The 18,337-nt window shown below is 36.4% G+C and overlaps 2 protein-coding genes across 4 annotated transcripts; both read left to right on the top strand.

Moving 5' to 3' along the window:
• Positions 1–692: 692 nt before the first annotated feature.
• On the top strand, positions 693–4,696 carry LOC306859673 (CDP-diacylglycerol--inositol 3-phosphatidyltransferase-like). Of its 3 annotated transcripts, XM_079400841.1 has the most exons (7): positions 711–896; positions 1,104–1,157; positions 2,055–2,189; positions 2,275–2,428; positions 3,244–3,325; positions 3,455–3,536; positions 3,765–4,696. In XM_079400841.1, the coding sequence occupies exons 3-7, from the start codon at positions 2,096–2,098 to the stop codon at positions 3,908–3,910; spliced, it is 558 nt and encodes a 185-aa protein (XP_079256967.1). In that variant the 5' UTR covers positions 711–896; positions 1,104–1,157; positions 2,055–2,095; the 3' UTR covers positions 3,911–4,696. The 3 variants fall into 3 exon arrangements, with proteins under 3 accessions (XP_079256966.1, XP_079256967.1, XP_079256965.1); XM_079400840.1 differs by having other exon boundaries at positions 693–896; positions 2,055–2,428; XM_079400839.1 differs by lacking the exon at positions 1,104–1,157 and having other exon boundaries at positions 729–896.
• Positions 4,697–5,919: 1,223 nt separating this feature from the next.
• LOC306859668 (vascular endothelial zinc finger 1-like) lies at positions 5,920–16,078 on the top strand. The gene is made up of 8 exons (XM_079400829.1): positions 5,920–6,121; positions 6,272–6,422; positions 7,695–8,068; positions 9,985–10,322; positions 11,116–11,179; positions 12,582–12,753; positions 13,789–14,216; positions 15,107–16,078. The coding sequence occupies exons 1-7, from the start codon at positions 6,089–6,091 to the stop codon at positions 14,112–14,114; spliced, it is 1,458 nt and encodes a 485-aa protein (XP_079256955.1). The 5' UTR covers positions 5,920–6,088; the 3' UTR covers positions 14,115–14,216; positions 15,107–16,078.
• The last annotated feature ends 2,259 nt before the right edge of the window (positions 16,079–18,337 follow it).

Here is an 18,337-nt window from a genome sequence, read left to right as displayed (position 1 = left end):
ACACAACAGATAAAAAATGTTATTTTATATAATTTTATAAACAATGTTCCCACATCTTTGCATGGAGGTTTTTGTAATTAATCTGACTTAATAGAATAGAACTAATAGAAAATGATTACCAGTGAATAACTTGGCTTAATATAAGAACTTATGCAATGCTCTGTAATGGTTTTATTAGCTAATATAACCTTCCCAGAATGTTGCAGGAGCCTTTGATGTGAAAACAGTAAGAACCTCAAATATTTTTAGTGGTAAAATGTTAAATTTTTTCTGTAATCATAAATTATATTTTGTAAAATTAGACCATTACACTGGCATTATTAATAACCTTTTGTTATTAAACAGACAACATAAAACACTTTACACTTGATCCTAATTGGTGTAAATCAAATCTAAATTAAGTCAAAATAAATGCCCCGTATTCATATTTATTTAGCGCTAATGGCCTACTGACTGTATTGCCCCTTGAATATGCATATTTTTGACCGATAAAACCACTGTTAATGGACATTGCATGCAATAGATAGATAGATAGATAGAAAGTCAAAATGGTAAAGTAATATAGTGCAAATTTATGGAAAAGAGATGATCATCCCCCACTCTGTCACAGTGCTGTCAGTGACACACAGCTGATCTGGGGTCACGTGATGCGTTCAGTGACAGCGCACAGAGCACGTGCCAATTAAAGGGGAGGATTCCTCTGACGGCGTGCGCGCGCGCGCACAGGGAACGTGACGTCCCGCGTCACGCACAGCCACAGTCCTCCAGGCAGACGGAGGGGCTTGAAGAGGGAAACAGAAACCTAGAAGAGACCATTTCAGGCTGCTCCGTCCAAACAGAAACGCTCGTTAGCATGGCCGAAGAAAACATCTTCCTGTTCGTCCCGAATTTGATCGGTGAGTGTCAACCGAGCAAGTTAACGTTCACTAACTAACGCGCGTTTAACCGCCGCTCTCTGACAGAGAATGGCTATTTCATTTAAAAAGGGTGTTTAAAGATCACAACGGTGTTTATGTAAAAATTCAAGCGTACAGTTTTCAAGATTATTGAATTTGACCGCGGGGTTTTTTTTACTTCCGGCGGATGTTGACATGATGCTGTAGCTGTCACTGTGATAGCCCACTCCTCATTCAGTACAGCCACTGATCTATAATAGAGTGAGTACAGCGCATTCATCCACTAATACTATCAATGTAGTATATGAAAAGGAGTAAAGTCGGTATGAATTAGAATTTACCCCATTCATTGTCTAAATGCATATTATGGATCTCATTGTAAACAGTTTATCTGTGCATATGTTATTCTCTATGATGACACATGCAGGACTTATACAATCACGTATTCTGCTTAAACTCCGCCCCTTCAGCTCCAACTTTTGAGTGCAACATGCACATTTCAAAATTTAATTAACAATTAGTTCCCATGTTTTATAATTCATTTCCTTGTTTTAGTTGAACCGGGGCCACAAATTAAGAATTTGTTCCCTCTTTTTAGTAAATCTTGACCATGTTGCATTAATTTGTTCCCTTGTTTTATTAATTAGTTTCTTGTTTGAGTTATATTGAGGCCACTAATTAAGAATTTGCTCTCATGGCTTATTAATTAGTCCCCTTGTTTTATTTAAATCTTGGCTACAAATTAAGAATTCGCTCCAATGACTTCTAAATTCATTCCCTAGTTTTAGTAAATCGGGGGCCACATCGTACTAAATAATTCCCTACTTTTAGATTAGATTCAACTTTGTCATTGCATGTGTAAGGTACAAGGCAACGAAATGCAGTTAGCATCTAACCAGAAGTGCAATAAGCAGAGGTGCGGGATATACAGTGCCTACAATGTGTTACATATTACAAGGCAGTACTATGGACATAATTTACAAATTTTTAAATAATATCAGTATGATATACAGATGAATGAAATCAAAACATTGTATTACCTATTAGATGGTAAAATGAGGGAACACATTCCTAATTTGTTGCCATGATAAATATATTTTTGTCCACGTTATGTTTATCCGCTATAATCCCTTTGAATCTTTTCCACACTTTCAATAGGATATGCCCGTATTGTACTGGCTCTGGTATCCTTCTACCTGATGCCCTGTTGCCCAGTCCCGGCAGTGTTTTGTTACCTACTGAGCGCCCTGTTGGATGCCTTCGATGGGCATGCAGCCCGCGCTCTTAATCAAGGTAGTGATCTTCAGCTCTGTGTTGTACGTTATTCCTCTTTCGGTGCTTTTCTTTCTGTCTACGCCCATTCCTGCCTCTTTCTTAGGTACAAAGTTTGGTGCCATGCTGGACATGTTGACAGACCGCTGTGCGACCATGTGTTTACTGGTGAACCTGGCACTGCTGTACCCGTCCTACACTTTCTTGTTTCAGCTCAGCATGTGTCTGGACGTGGCCAGCCACTGGCTGCACCTGCACAGGTGTGTCCAAAACATCTTTTATCCAATAGCGTGCCACAGGAATGAGTCTTAATCCCAAGAATGAAGCATTTTCAAATTTCTGCCTTTGGGTGTCTAGAAATCTCTCTTCATGTTTACAGATTATCTCATCCCAAATTGGTAAGCATCATCCATCAGAGGCAGATCCTGGCATAGGCTGCATAGTCATTTTGCCTAGACGGTGCAACATGGGACACCACTGCCACCCCCACACATAGCTCTCAGACGCACGCTTCACTTGTCTAATTGCTAATTGCAGTCTGCCTTTCATTCCAGTGAAAATGCTCCATTAAAAGCTCCCCCATTTCTAATATACATCTACTGATAAACACCTACAGTTTTATTACAATCGTCTGCATGCTCATATTCAGATCTGTCTTCATCAAATTAACAGCCGATTGATAGAACCAAGTCCCTGCCCTAGATGTTTTTCTTTTTTCGTTAATCAACTTCACAATAAGGAAGAAATGATTTGACGCTATTTCCATTTTATCATGACTTTTAAAAAACACTTTTGGGCTATGTTTGAATGCACAATCTCTCAGCTAGCTAGATTTTCTTTGTAACGCTTTATTAAAATCAGTAACTACCACTATTACATGATGCATGTCAGAATATTAGTTAATGTTAAAAAAAAAAAATATATATAATATCTTCTCCATGGACCCCCTGGAGTACTTTCATGGATCTCCACAGGCCTCTAGGATCAAATTTTAGTGCATTTAAGTATCTGTTACATGTATGTTCTACATAAATCATTGTTAATAATATGAGTTGTTCCTTCCCGTTTCTTTCAGTTCCATGATGAAGGGATCCACCAGTCACAAGACCATTGACCTCTCTGGCAACCCCATCTTACGGCTGTACTACACATCCAGGGTAACACACTCACTCATGCAGATTCATTCACACAGTCAGCAGAAGCTTATTTAGATGTTTTTAAAGCATGCATGTCTAGTGAACACGTTTACATGTACAGGCTGTTCTGACTTCAGTGTTTTTTCACAGCCGGTGTTGTTTTTCATGTGTATGGGGAACGAGCTGTTCTTCTGTCTGCTGTATATAATGCACTACATTGAGGAGCCCCAGGGTGAGTATCAGCAGGCTGCTTCTCGCTGTCTTTATAATGGACTATTTTTACAGTCTGTGATGTTTTTTTTAGATTTATAACACTATACTTTGTGTTATATAACCTCGGCGACTAGTAAGTGCTGCTGCACTTTTATTCAAGTAGTACTTAATTCATAAGGATGCACAATAGCAATGCTATAATTCAAATGATATTTAAATATCGGTTGCATTTTTTGTTTCTGTGCAGTGTGGCTGCAGTGGCTGCTGGGAGTTTGCGGTGTGGTCTGTGTGCTGAAGTCCGGCATTAGTCTCCTCCACCTCATCAGCGCTTCCTGTAACATGGCTGCTATCGATGTGGCTGACCGTGAGAGAGAGCAGAGCAAAGCACAATGAGACATGAGAGTATGCCGAAAACAATTAAAATGAGACCAAGGCCGTGCGAAAGAGATCAGCTGAAACAAGAACGCTGGCCAGTATAGATGAGGATGAGATCATGGAAATCAATAATGGACTCACTGAGCATTTATATTTATTTGAATATAGATTATCAATGCTATAATGCCAGGGCAAATTCCTTACGAGTTTTATCCATATTCCTGTAGATGTTTTTATTTCTGTTGATGGAACTAGTTGCACTATTGTCATCTTTGGGGTGTCATCATAATCATTTTTTATTAATTTATTTGTTAATGGAATAATCATGTATCATTTTAAGGGGATTTATATAATAGCTCTGCTATTTAAAACCAACATTTCCACAGACACATAGACAGGCACATTCCACGCTTCAGCTGAAAGCCACTCGAGTATTATGTATTTGGCTGTTGTTGTATTATTAGTTTTGATATTGAATTCTGTTTGAACTTTGTATGAGCCTGTCTATTACTGTTTTATTAGATTGCTGTTTTTGTTGCAGGTATATCAAAGAACATTGAATATTAGTTAATATAAGAGTGTGAAGCCATTATATTAAACCGGTGGCTCTGGCATCATTTTCATCCAAAGCCTTCTGAATGTATTATTGGTTTGTGGTAAAGGGGTAGACATGCTGTTTGCTGTCTAAAGTTTTACAGCTGTTGTTATAAATGATCAGAAATATATGAGAGTTCTATGATTGTGGAGAAATGTCCTTTTGTATTGTAACTGATGGTTTGACAATAAAGATATCCTGACACCAAGATGCAGCTGTTGATATTATTTCAAGAACCTTTAATTAATTTATTCCTGCATTTTATGTGTGATGGTGTTTTGGTTTTATTTTCTGGCTAATTCTGTAGTGGATGAGAATAAGACGGCTTTGTGCCGCTGGTGTAATGTTGTAGAGAAGTTAAGTGAACGTTAAAGCAACGTTCTCTGAAGCACCACGCACAGCCTAAAACAAACGTTCCATTTCCTTTCAAAAAGCACGAGTGTTCTGTTCTTAGAACGTTTTGTGAGACTCGAATAGCAACGCACTTGGAACCCAGATCTGTTAGTTGGGCGTGAATCTGATATATGTGTTTAATCCCATTGGGCGCGTACAATTATTATCGGCAGTGATCTGGAGCCGCTTATTATTTACCGCGGCTGCGTCTGCGTGCGTCTTTACCTTTAAGGACCTGCGACATTTTTCCCCCATACGAACATCCAGTTGTCTACTGCCGAGAATCTTTGCGTTGTGGGGCTAGTTTTTGGAGAAGAACGCGCGGATGGTTTCTTTTAACTGATCTCGATGTTTATGCTGTAATTTGGGTCGGCCGAACTCGAGCGCCGGAGGGGCGCGAGAGGACACCGCGCTCGAGAACATCGCGTGGAGGAGGGGACGAAGACACAGAGGGGGTGTTCACTCAAAATATACTATCCCTTTAAAACAAGGGGGACACGGCGGTGGGGGAGAGATAGCGGGGCAGAGAAGACGGGATAAAAAAAGAAAAGGAAGAAAGAGCGAGGGTGGGAGGGTGAGAGTATTGCAGGGAAAAAAAGGAAAAAATGTCATCCTTTCGATTGAAATGCCGAGGCGGAGCCATGGACGAAGACCGGTGAAGCGCTCGCCAGACGCGGATGAGATTTAACGCAACGCCGAGGCTCGCGCAGATGCCGCTCGGGGCCTGGATGGGGAATCTTATAATAAAATTGAAGGCATTATTTTTAACCACGCCATGCGAGCAAATGAAACATTAAACTGCCATTTGAATTCTGTTATTTTTTGCATGAATTATTGCACAGCGGTCTAATTACTAAGAAAGCATTACATGCAAAATTTATATATATATATATATATATATATATATATATATATTATATTTTTAAGCATGATAGGCCGCTGTTATGTGACAATGCGGCGTTAATAACATACTGTGTCTGACAGCTGTCATTTTGGACTATTTAGAAATAAGGTAAAATATATATTTATCAGTGTCCGTGTAATATGCATTCTTTCACCTTTTAAATTTCCCTGTCTTTTTATATTTGGTAGCTTCACATTTTATTATGTAGATTTGATAAAATAGTGGAAAGATACGTTGTCCATTTGGAGAGAAAAAAAAAATCTAGTTTATTTCAAGCGGCGTCTGTACTGTTCAACACGTCGTGATGGATGCAGCTTGGAGCAATTTCCTCTTTCAGGTAAGATCATGCTTGTGCTGATAGCTTTTTTGTCATTTAGTTTAAATTCATGTCAGAATCGCGAGCATTTGTCCATAATGCCACCGGTGTACTTTCATTCACAAGGCTAAAGAAGGTTTAAATCTGTGATTTTGCCCCTTCTCTCGACAGACTCCGCCTTCACAGTCCCAAACTGATGCGACCCTCCAATCAGATCTTCTCCCGGAGCTCACGGATGCCTCTCAGGACCCGCCCCCTGAGCACATAGCCCCGCCCCCATCCACGGTGGACACCGCGGCGCTGAGCGAGGAGCCCGTACCGGGTGAGGGAGGGGCAAAACAGGAGGGTGGGAAGGGAGTTCACTGGGGACTGGAGAGAGAACAGAGGTTAGGCTCTTTGCATTAGTGGCTGGAGAGGGATGTAAATGAGTGAAGATGTTAAATAGCCAGTTTTTTGCATAAAGTTGGAAGATCATTGCATGTATTTTCTCCTCAAAGCATGATCAAATTTACAAGATCAACACATGAAGGGGATCGCAGTGTTGGAATATAGAGAGTCAGTGGGGGTTCGGAAGTCTAAATGTAATTACAACACTACCCACAATATCTGAAGGATTCACCATTCAGAGAAGTTGCTGTTTCTGAACCAGAAACTGGGTTAATGAACCAGCGTTGTTATTGTTAACTAAAACTAATAAAAAAAGATCATTACAATAAAGCGTTATTGTAAAATGAAGTAAATTAAAGCAATAAAGTAAATGATTAATAATAGATAAAAATATAAAAATAAAATATAAAAACTTAAATTAGAAAATGATAAAAATACTCAATTAAAACTGACATAAACATAAAAATATATAATAAAATAAAATTATATATATATATATAAAACTATAACTATATATACATGTATATATTACTTATTAATATTATATTATTCAATATATTAAAAAAATCTAATATAAATACTGTAATAATAAACTACTGCCCTTTTAAGCTGCTATATATTTATACATTTGCTTGCTCCTATCTATTTATAATGATGTGCTGCATGGGATGTGTAGTTCATTGAGTAGCTCATCACAGACATATGCAGTCTAATATCATCGTCTTTTTTTCATCATCCAACTTTTCAAAACCTTTGTACTGAAAGGTTTTTATGATGTGATTCATGTTGGAGTCTATGCTCAAGAATATTTTTCAAATCCCTAGGGTAAAAACATTTCCGGGGCCAATGCGAATTGGGCGATTTTTTATGCATTTCATGTAGGCCTGAGGAATAATAGCAATAAAACATGCAGAGTTCTCTAATAGTAAGAGAAAGATTAAAAGACACATATAAAGCGTTGGTTTTCATAACTAATGTGCATTTTTGGCACATTATTGTGATGCATTAGTGCTAAAAAGTTTCCTGTTTTTATCAGTAAGTGGGATCTCACTTAAATGAAATTGCCCATGTGATTTCACATCTCATTTCAAGCTTTTAAGTAGAAACTTTTGTAATACATTGTTTCTTGAGTCTAGGAGGTGTTTGTTTGCGACAAATAAACTACACCTGTGTATGAATACCATCTCTCTCTTTTTCTCTTTCCCAGTGAAGCCAGTCACTCGACCTGCCCGACCTGCACACATCTGCTCCATATGTAACAAGCAGTTTAAAAACAGTTACAACCTGCGGCGTCATCAGTCTGTCCACACTGGAGTGAAGATGAAGGACAGAGCCGCTAGAGAGAAAATAGATGGAAGCCAGGCCGGAGCACAAGTGGAGAGGCAGACCATCCCTCTTTCTCTCCTCCAGCTGTCTATACCTGCCTCCATACCCATGGCGGTCAACCCCATGGCCCAGCCTTCCCCAATCAGCAATCAGCAGTTAGAGACGGTGTCTGTCTCTATCGCCCCGGCAACGGTCGCCATGACAGTGAACCAGACCCTCCCTACCGCAGTGGTGGTTACAGGGACAATGGTTCAGGTCGGGATGGCTTGTGTCTTTGGTTAATGCTTTGCATACCTTTGCTTCACTTCACTTGTTCTTGCTTTGACTTTTCTACTCATGATCATATCTCATATTTACTCTCTTTACGTCATTTTGAACTCACTTTGAGGCACTTTTCATAAATAGGGTTCAAAATAGGGCTTTAAATTCAACAAAATAAAAATACCGAAAAAAAACAGTAATATGAAATATTATTGCAATTTAAAATGATTTAAAAAAAAATATTTTAATACACTGTAAAATATCATTTATTCCTGTGATGGCAAAGCTGAATTTTCATCATGCATTACTCCAGTCTTCAGTGTCACATGATCCTTCAGAAATCATTCTGATTTATTATCAATGTTGGAAACAGTTTTTGCTGCTCAGTATTTTTTTTTTGGAACCTGTTATACTTTTTTTCAGGATTCTTTAATAAATAAAAAGTTAAAAAGAAAAACTGTTTCCAATATTGATAATAAATCATCATATTTGAATGATTTCTGAAGGATCATGTGACACTGAAGACTGGAATAATGATGCTGAAAATTCAGCTTTGCATCACAGGAATAAATTATGCTTTAAAGTATACTAAAATATTAAACCAAAAATAATAAACCATTATTTTAAATTCCAATAATATTTCAGAATATTACTGTCTTTTTCTGTATTTTTGATCAAAGAAGTGCATCTTTGATGAGCATAAGAGACTTCTTTAAAAAAAACATTAAAAAATGTATACATATACACAACAAATGTTCAGTTGAAAGTCGGTGCTTAACCATCAGAAAAAGTTTTTAAAAAATCTAATTACAGTTTAAAACCTCAATTTGTTATCATGCCTTTATTTTTAGTAATAAACAATTAATTAAATGTAATATTTCTTTTAAAATATTTGTGTGTATGTGTATATATATATATATATATAATAGGAATACATGTATAGATTATTTTATTTTTTATATTAATCATAAAATAATAATAATAAAAACACTGGCAGATTGAGTAAAAAGGTTGCAGATTTAAATAAAGCTGGCTATCTGGTTTGGAACAAATAATTTGTGATTATAGATATTCATTAAAACATTGTGTGTTAATTTTTCATACAGTAGCTAAAGGCTGTAATACACAACATGACTTGTGCCCAGATTTTTTCCCTGATTTCCAGTCTAGCACTAGCTGACGTAAGTCAGAGCCAGTCTGCAGAATTTGGGCAGTAGGAGTTGACTCATTTCACAAAAAATCATGTTGTATATAATGGACACACACTCCAGTCTTTTATCTTCAGACTTTGATTCCATCCAGTTGGAGAATATTAAACATGTTTGATATTTTGACCCATTTTACAACACATTGTTTCAATTTATAATGTTATCTCCTAGCAACGTGGTGCATGTTTCTCTGTGAGTTTGTTGTGTTTGTAAAGATTTGGAATTCTCTTCAGATCTTAAAAACTATTGAAGTGTATTCCAGCCTTTAGGGTTAAATAGCCGATTAGGTTTGTCAAACAAATCTCATAGTTCTCGCAACACAAAAACATATGTGTGATTTTAAAACAGTAATGGGACGCCAGATTGAAAAACTACTATTTATGGAAAGTGTCATTTACCATAATTTCATGATTATTTCTCCATATGCCTGCTGTCCCATAATGACCTGAAGTAGTTGGAGTCGGTTTCACACCATCCAATTCCCAAGACTCTGCGAAAATCAGGCTAACAACAGTTGTGTAACGTGGTCTCATACCTGCTCTCACCTCATTTGTTGAACACGTACAGTCAGTTGGTTAGTAGGTCAGCAAACAATGAACATGTTTTACCCAGAAGACACAGAAAGATTTGCTGTGTATATGGCACTAACGACGAAAAAACTCAAGGTCATAAAATCTCAAATTCTGTTTTATTGTTTTTCAGGCTGCACCAAATACCAACATCAACGATAACCTAAATAATCCCACCCCGATCCAAATATCTATCCCTATAACCAACCCATTACCCATCAATCCCACTCCCAATCCTAACCCCAATCCGGTCAGGAAGAACCATGCTTGTGAGGCATGCGGGAAAGCGTTCAGGGACGTGTACCATCTTAACCGGCACCGGTTGTCCCATTCGGATGAGAAGCCCTACTCCTGTCCGATCTGCCAGCAGCGGTTTAAGAGAAAGGATCGGATGAGTTATCATGTTCGGTCACACCAGGGAGGAGTGGAGAAACCGTATGTGTGTCCGCACTGCGCCAAGGGCTTCTCGCGGTAAGAGATGAACCTCTGCACACCTGTACACACCAAAAAAATAAACTAGTCACAAAAACACGCTTTATCCATGAGTGCACTGAGATTACGAGGACATTAATTTTTAATGATTTCTTTCTATAAACACATGCATGCTTGGTATAAACAAGAACAAGCTGTTTATCAGGCCAATTCACAGCAGGTTTCCACAGTGAGCATTATACTGTAGTTCTGACAGTGGTGGAGGACTGAATGTTGTCATTTCACTAAAAGCTATGGAGAGATGCCCTAATTACTAATTTGAGACTGAAAATGGGTTAGATGAGGAATAAGTGACCTTCTGTCTGTATTTATCTGTGTCATATATTTAGACCCATCTATATCCATATGCAATCCAGTCAAGCTAGTAGTAAAACATATTTTTGGGCTCATGAGGCCCTGAGGTAATGAGAAATAATTTAGCAGCACATTTTTAAACGAAGAAGTAATGCATATATTTATATACTTCATATAAACGACCTTTTTTGAATGAAATTAATACCTTCATTCTTCAAGAATGCATTAAGTTGATCAAAAGTGACAGTAAAGATATTTATAATGTCACAAGTGAATAGAAGCAAATAATTAACGAAAGCAATACAAACCGTGTTCTGTCGTTTTAAATGAGCCTTGATGCTACAGACAAAGGCAGATCTGTGTTGACTCTTCTCTCGTTCACATGGAATGCAAAAGAAATGCACAAGGGCCCCTGCTAATTGTTGTGTTTTTGTATGTATTGTGTCTGTTGTTTGAGCCCTCTCTCTGTCTTCTCCAGGCCTGACCATCTTAACAGTCATGTGCGACAGGTGCACTCCACAGAGAGACCCTTCAAATGTCCGGTAATCATACTCTTCTAGTCTCTCTGTATCCTCCCCCCGGTTTTCTTTCTCATTTATCATAAATGTTAGTTTTTCCTGCATGCTCTGTGTGATTTGACGTGTCATTGGAAATAATTTGACCTTGTCCCTTAGAATGTAAAAACCAAGGCAAAGCATTCATTACATTTAGACTTTGCTCAAAGCTCAATATTCAACATTTTTGCTGAAAAATCCATGCATGTAAATGCTTTAAAGTCCACAAAAATTTCAACTTGTAGTATTTTTTTGTTCTCAGTCCATTTTTTTATTAGCTTTTATGGCCATCTGCTAGAAATTATACTTTAGAAAATTTACATGATTAAAATTTGCAGTCTTTCTTGGAAAACTGCAGTCTTTTTTAATATTAATGCTTTTACTATAGTATACATACTACTGTTTAAACAACTGGGGTAAGATTTTTTTTAAGAAGCAATTAATTTGAATTTTTAAACTCAGCATGACTACATTAACTTTCTATTCATCATTGAATAATAATAAATGTTTTTGAGCATCAAATCAGCATATTAGAATGATTTCTGAAAGATCATGTGACACTGAGAAATGATGCTGAAAATTCAGCTTTGCCATCACAGGACGGTAGTCTTTGTGTTTTCCTTTGTCTTTACGGACCCATGTGTGAATAATATGTGACCCTGGACCACAAAACCAGTCTTAATTGGCAATTTTTCAAAATTGAGATTTATACGTCATCTGAAAGCTGAATAAATAAGTTTGTTAGGATCAGACAATATTTGGCCGAGATACAACTATTTGAAAATCTGGAATCTGAGGGTGCAAAAATCTAAATATTGAGAAAATCACCTTTAAAATTGTCCAAATGAAGTTCTTAGCAATGCATATTACTAATCAAAAATTATGTTTTGCTATATTTATGGTAAGAAATGTACTAAATATCTTCATGGAACATGATCTTTACTTAATATCCTAATGATTTTTGGCATAAAAGAAAAATATATCATTTTGACCCATACAATGTACTTTTGGCTATTGCTACAAATATACCCCAGCGACTCAAGACTGGTTTTGTGGTCCAGGGTCACATATTATTATCTATGATAATCAGCTGCATAATACTAAAATCATTAATACCTAGAATACAGTCCTGAATATTCTTTTAAATCCTTCTGCGTTGTGTGTTTTGGCTCTTTATTAAATCTTTATTACAGTGAATTACGTGTTCTTGCATGAGCTTTTGAGATCATATCTGTGTGGTGATGTACGTACGTGTATGTGGGCTGCAGCCATATGTGTCTGACAGTGTATGAGACGAGGATGAGTCATGATGTGCGTGATGAAGGCAGATCGGGATAGAGCTGGAAAACCAAAGAGGATGTTTGATGAAACGTGTTGTTTGTTTGTGCAGACATGCGAATCCGCATTCGCTACTAAAGACCGCTTACGAGCTCATATGATCAGACATGAGGACAAGGTTCCCTGCCACATCTGTGGCAAACTTCTCTCCCCTGCTTACATCACAGATCACATGAGGGTCCATAACCAATCACAGCATCACGTCTGTCACCTCTGCAACCGCAGTGAGTATCATTGATTGTTTAAATTGTGGTTTGAAAAGCATAGCTATTCTTTTGATCATCTATTACCCTTTTTTTAATCTATTTACCAAGGCTGTATTTATTTGATCAGTTTAGTAAAAAATGCTAATATTTTGAAATATTATAACAATTTAAAATAGCTGTTTTCTATTTAAGTATATGTTAAAATGTAGTTTATTCCTGTGATGCAAAGCTGAATTTTCAGCATCATTACTCCAGTCTTCAGTGTCACATGATCCTTCAGAAATCATTCTCATATGATGATTTGCCACTTAAGAAACATTTATTATTGAAAGCAATACTGCAAACAGTTGTGCTTTTTATTACTATATTATATATATTTGTGTGTGTGTGTGTGTGTGTGTGTGTGTGTGTGTTTCTTTGATATTTTTGTGGAAACGAATACATTTTGATCAATTTATTGTTTCCAAGTGAAAGAAAGAAAGAAAAACATCTTACTAACCACACATTTTGAACAGCAGAAGTCAGATCAAAATTCAACAACTGCTCTGACAAATATGGCAAATAATTTGTTAGAATTCTTTTAATTCAAACCAATAATTTTAGTGAGTCTTTTCAAATGAATCACCAAAAAAAAAGACTACATACAAATGAGAATTGGATTATTCTCGTTGTGCTATATGTTTTTGCATGCACCCAGTGACATCTCAAAAAGACATGTCGACTATTTATTGTCTTACCTTGTTAATTAATTATTTCATACATATCTTTTACTATGTCTCTGTAGACCGAGCAGCACCACTGAATAATGGCAACATTTCTATGAATCATTTGACGTCTTACTCTTTTAGCATAATTCCATTTACAAACAAATTATTCTAATGAGCTGAATCACACATTTTTAATTCTATAATCATGTGATTTAAAAAAAAACAGTTGAACTGCATATTTTGGGAGCTATTGTGAAGTTTTAAATTTAGGATTTTAATCATTTATCAAGTTAGAAAGTTCCCTGTATAAGGCTTTTCATAAAAATCTTATTTTTTTTCATCCTAGGTTTCACCACACTGACGTACCTGCGTGTCCATGCTCAGAAGCACCATGGGCAAGAGTGGAAGGACAGTGGGGTCGGCCGTGGCTCAGGCCCAGGCGGGGTGCTGTTATGCCAGCTGTGCGGGGTACACTGCAAGACACCCACACAGCTGCAGGGTCACATGGCCACACACGCCAACCAGACGGACCCCAATGTCCCTTGCCCCATCAGCAGCAGCAGCAGTTCAGTGGCGACAGTGGGCGTGGCCACTCCTGTCTCCAGCCCTCCAGTCACAGTTGGGCTGCTGGTGACTGACTGCTCCAGCATTGCTCCTCAGAGCCACAGCTAGCCAACAGCACACCACGAGGAGGGAGGGAGGGCGGGATGGAAGAAGCGGGGGTAATGGGTGGGAGGGGAGAGAAATCTAAGAGGATGGGCCCAACCTGGACAGGTGAGCAAAGAAGCGGGACGGTATATCAGAAACAATTTTGCTTCCACAGAATTGAACTTCATAGAGATTTTAAAGCCATTTTAATTAAATTAATCAGTTCAATGGTTCATTTGTATTGTCATTCAGAAATGTAACTTTGGAAATCCCCGTGTGGCATTTTACATACACTACCATTCAAAAAATGAAAGTGACTGTGACTGTTTTTAGAAGAACTCTCTTATGTTCACCAAGGATGCATTTATTTGATTCAAATATCGTAATTGTGAAATATTAATACAATTAACAATAATATATTTTATTTTGATATGCTTTAGAATTTGATTTATTTTTGTTATGGTTATTATTATTATCAATGTTAAAAGCAGTTCTGCTTAATATTTTTGTGGCATCCGTAATGCATTATTTTTTCAGGATTCTTTGGTGATTAGAAGGTTCTAAAGAACAGCACTTATTTGCATTAGAAATAATTTGTAACATTAGAAATATCTTTACTTTCACTTTTGATAAACCTAATGCATCCTTGCTGAATAAAAGTATTCATTTCTGACCCCAAGCTTTTAAATGGTAGAGTACCTTAAAATGTTATAAAATGTGGTATGAGGTCAATTTTATTTTACTGGTGCATTTAAATGATAATTATTAAATATATATATATATAAAACATGTCCTTGATTTCTTAACAGTATTTTACTTTTTGCGTTCACTATTGTAAATCTACTTGATAACAATGCCTATGATTTAAATAATATACAGTATTTATATATTATTGCATATATATGTATGTGATTATTTATTTTTCACAGCTATATTATTAATATTACTCAGTCCTATTGATAATTACTAGATGCATTTTGTCACCAGTCAAACCAAACAATGTTTTCTCTCTCCAGGCTGCCATGGAAATACTAACACAGAGATTACCGTGTAAACCTACCCGTTACCCCACCTCTTTCATCCACCTCAAATCTTGCTGGGATTGAGCAAGAACTGAACGTCTCTCCTCAAAATAAATGTGACTTTTGAATGAACTCAAGAAACATCCCCCTGCTTCACACTCCCTTTTATGTGCAGGCAGAGCGGCAAGTCTCCCTGGATTGCTTTTCCCCCGTACGCTTTGATCTGGTCTGATGGATACAGACTGAAAGCTTTTAGAAGAAGAGCCTAGGAAGATCTAATGGACGACTGGTTTGGGTGTCATTACATTTCCTCGCAGAGTCCCATTGGAGAGATCACTGGTTTTAAATGTAGGCTGTTATTAAGTGCTGTCCCAGTTCATTATAAAAAAAAAAAATCCAGTATTGAGGAATGTAGAACACTAAGAGGAATTGACACATTATGCCTCCCAACGTTTCCTTATATAATAATGGCTCATAGCTACATGATCTTGAAGTCTGGACGAGATACGTTTTATAAATTAATTTACTCTGTTGTAAGAGATCAGTCCATCATAAATGATCTTGACATTAATGACACCTCCACCGAACTTGAACATTTGAGGTGATGAAATATGGTGCCATTTCCTCTCATTAATCCCTGCAAAGGATCATAAAAGGGTTTAAACATGGTCGCGAGGACAAAATATTTATATTTGTAATGTACGTAGTATGTGAGAACTAAAAAAGCATCTATTGTTCAATGCCTCCTTTGATATTTTTCTCATTGATCTTGATCTTTTTTTTTTTAACTAAAGACGTTAAACAGATGTAATAATGTTGATTATGTTGCATAAGACCTGTAACCTATGTTTCCAGTTCTGTTTGTGTTGATGCTTGTTTAACGCCACTATGTGTTGGTGTCGCTGTGCTCTTATCCTAAATAATCTCTGTATAATGAACATGCACCTAATTATACTGCATTTAACTAACTGCTGTCTAACTTGCTTTATTGGGATATCATGTGTATGTGAGGTTACCTGGTGCTTTTCTGCAGCTGATATTACACACAGCTGCTATAGTGTTAGAAATTGAAAAGTGATTCTTTTAAAAGAAAGGGATGACACTTTTATGTCATCAATATATAGTACATAATGGCGTAACGTTACATTTTTCACAAATCCTACTTTTTTATCAAAATAAATATTTAAAAAATGTTTTAGTTCAACTTTTTTTTATTCTAAATGTATTTAACTATTAAATGTTACATACAAAACTATAAATAAAAATCATATGTCATTAACGTAGCATGAACTATAGCTAGTTTTAAAAACATCAAATGCCTGTCCCACCTCAGAGGTCTTGACCTTTTAGACTAGTAATATCATAGTCATAATATTTCTGATACATGGCTTCAGTTTTTAGTTTTATGGTGGTTTATTGGCTTAGCAAATATTTGTACAATGTATTGCCAAAGCAATTGCAGCGTTGTTGTGCAAAACAATAAAATACAATAAAAATTGCAAAATGAAAATAATGCAAGACAACATCAGTTATGGAAAAAAGCTTAATTGGTGAAGATATTATTAAATATTGTTTAAGATTAGTGCTGTCAAATGATTGATCGCGATTAATCGCATCCAAAATAAAAGTTTTTGTTTACATAATATATGTTTGTGTACTGTGTATTTATTATGTATATATAAATACACACACATGCATGTATATGTTTAAGAAAAATATGTTACGTTTATATTTTAAATATATATAATATCAATTATATGAATATAAATATATACATGTAAGTATTTTTTTAAATATTTGCTGCATGTGTGTGTATTTATATATACATAATAAATGTGCACAGTACACAAACATATGTAAATATTTTTTTTATTTTGGATGCGAGTAAGCACGATTAATCGTTTGACAGCACTATTTTTAATATAATATTTATATAATAATCAAACTTTTTTTTCATGTTTTTGCCTTTATTATGATAGGAAAGTGTTCAGACTGGAAGTGAAGTGGGAGAGAGAGAAAGAGAGTGGAAAGGATCAGGAAAGGATTATTTTTATTTATTAAAAAAATTAATAGTGGCATTGTTTATTCTTTTTCTATTCTATCTACTTGTTTTCTTTTTATTTATCATTTAAAAAAAAAACCTTGCTGCATGTATTGCGTTAGACTTACAAGGACTTGTCACAGCACGTCTATATTATTGCTCTTTTGTTGGTTTGATTGCTTTTTGTCCTCCTTTGTAAGTCGCTAGCTTCTGCTAAATAAATATATGCAATAATATGTAAATATTAGGGTTTTAATAAGGTGAGTTTTATGTATATGTAAAATTGTTTTGTGTGAAACTTTTTGTGCTGCCATTTTTGCCAGGACTCCCTGGAAGAAGAGATTTTATATCTCAATGGGACTACCCTGGTAAAATAAAGGAAATACATATTAAGATATTAAGAAATTGCATTAAGAACTGTTATGCAATTTATTGTACTATTTATATATATATACAGTGGGTACGGAAAGTATTCAGACCCCCTTAAATTTTTCACTCTTTGTTATATTGCAGCCATTTGCTAAAATCATTTAAGTTCATTTTTTTTCCTCATTAATGTACACACAGCACCCCATATTGACAGAAAAACACAGAATTGTTGACATTTTTGGAGATTTATTAAAAAAGAAAAACTGAAATATCACATGGTCCTAAGTATTCAGACCCTTTACTGTGACACTCATATATTTAACTCAGGTGCTGTCCATTTCTTCGGATCATCCTTGAGATGGTTCTACACCTTCATTTGAGTCCAGCTGTGTTTGATTATACTGACTGGACTTGATTAGGAAAGCCATACACCTGTCTATATAAGACCTTACAGCTCACAGTGCATGTCAGAGCAAATTAATTGTGACAAGGCACAGATCTGGCCAAGGTTACAAAAAAATTTCTGCTACACTTAAGGTTCCTAAGAGCACAGTGGCCTCCATAATCCTTAAATGGATGAGGTTTGGGACGACCAGAACCCTTCTTAGAGCTGGCCGTCCGGCCAAACTGAGCTATCAGGGGAGAAGAGCCTTGGTGAGAGAGGTAAAGAAGAACCCAAAGATCACTGTGGCTGAGCTCCAGAGATGCAGTCGGGAGATGGGAGAAAGTTGTAGAAAGTCAACCATCACTGCAGCCCTCCACCAGTCGGGGCTTTATGGCAGAGTGGCCCGACGGAAACCTCTCCTCAGTGCAAG

Source organism: Barbus barbus, assembly GCF_936440315.1.
Source record: "Barbus barbus genome assembly, chromosome: 3".
NCBI classification, from domain to species: domain Eukaryota; kingdom Metazoa; phylum Chordata; class Actinopteri; order Cypriniformes; family Cyprinidae; genus Barbus; species Barbus barbus.
The sequence above is the reverse complement of the archived record's forward strand: the minus strand, read 5'-3'. Positions and strand labels throughout refer to the sequence as shown.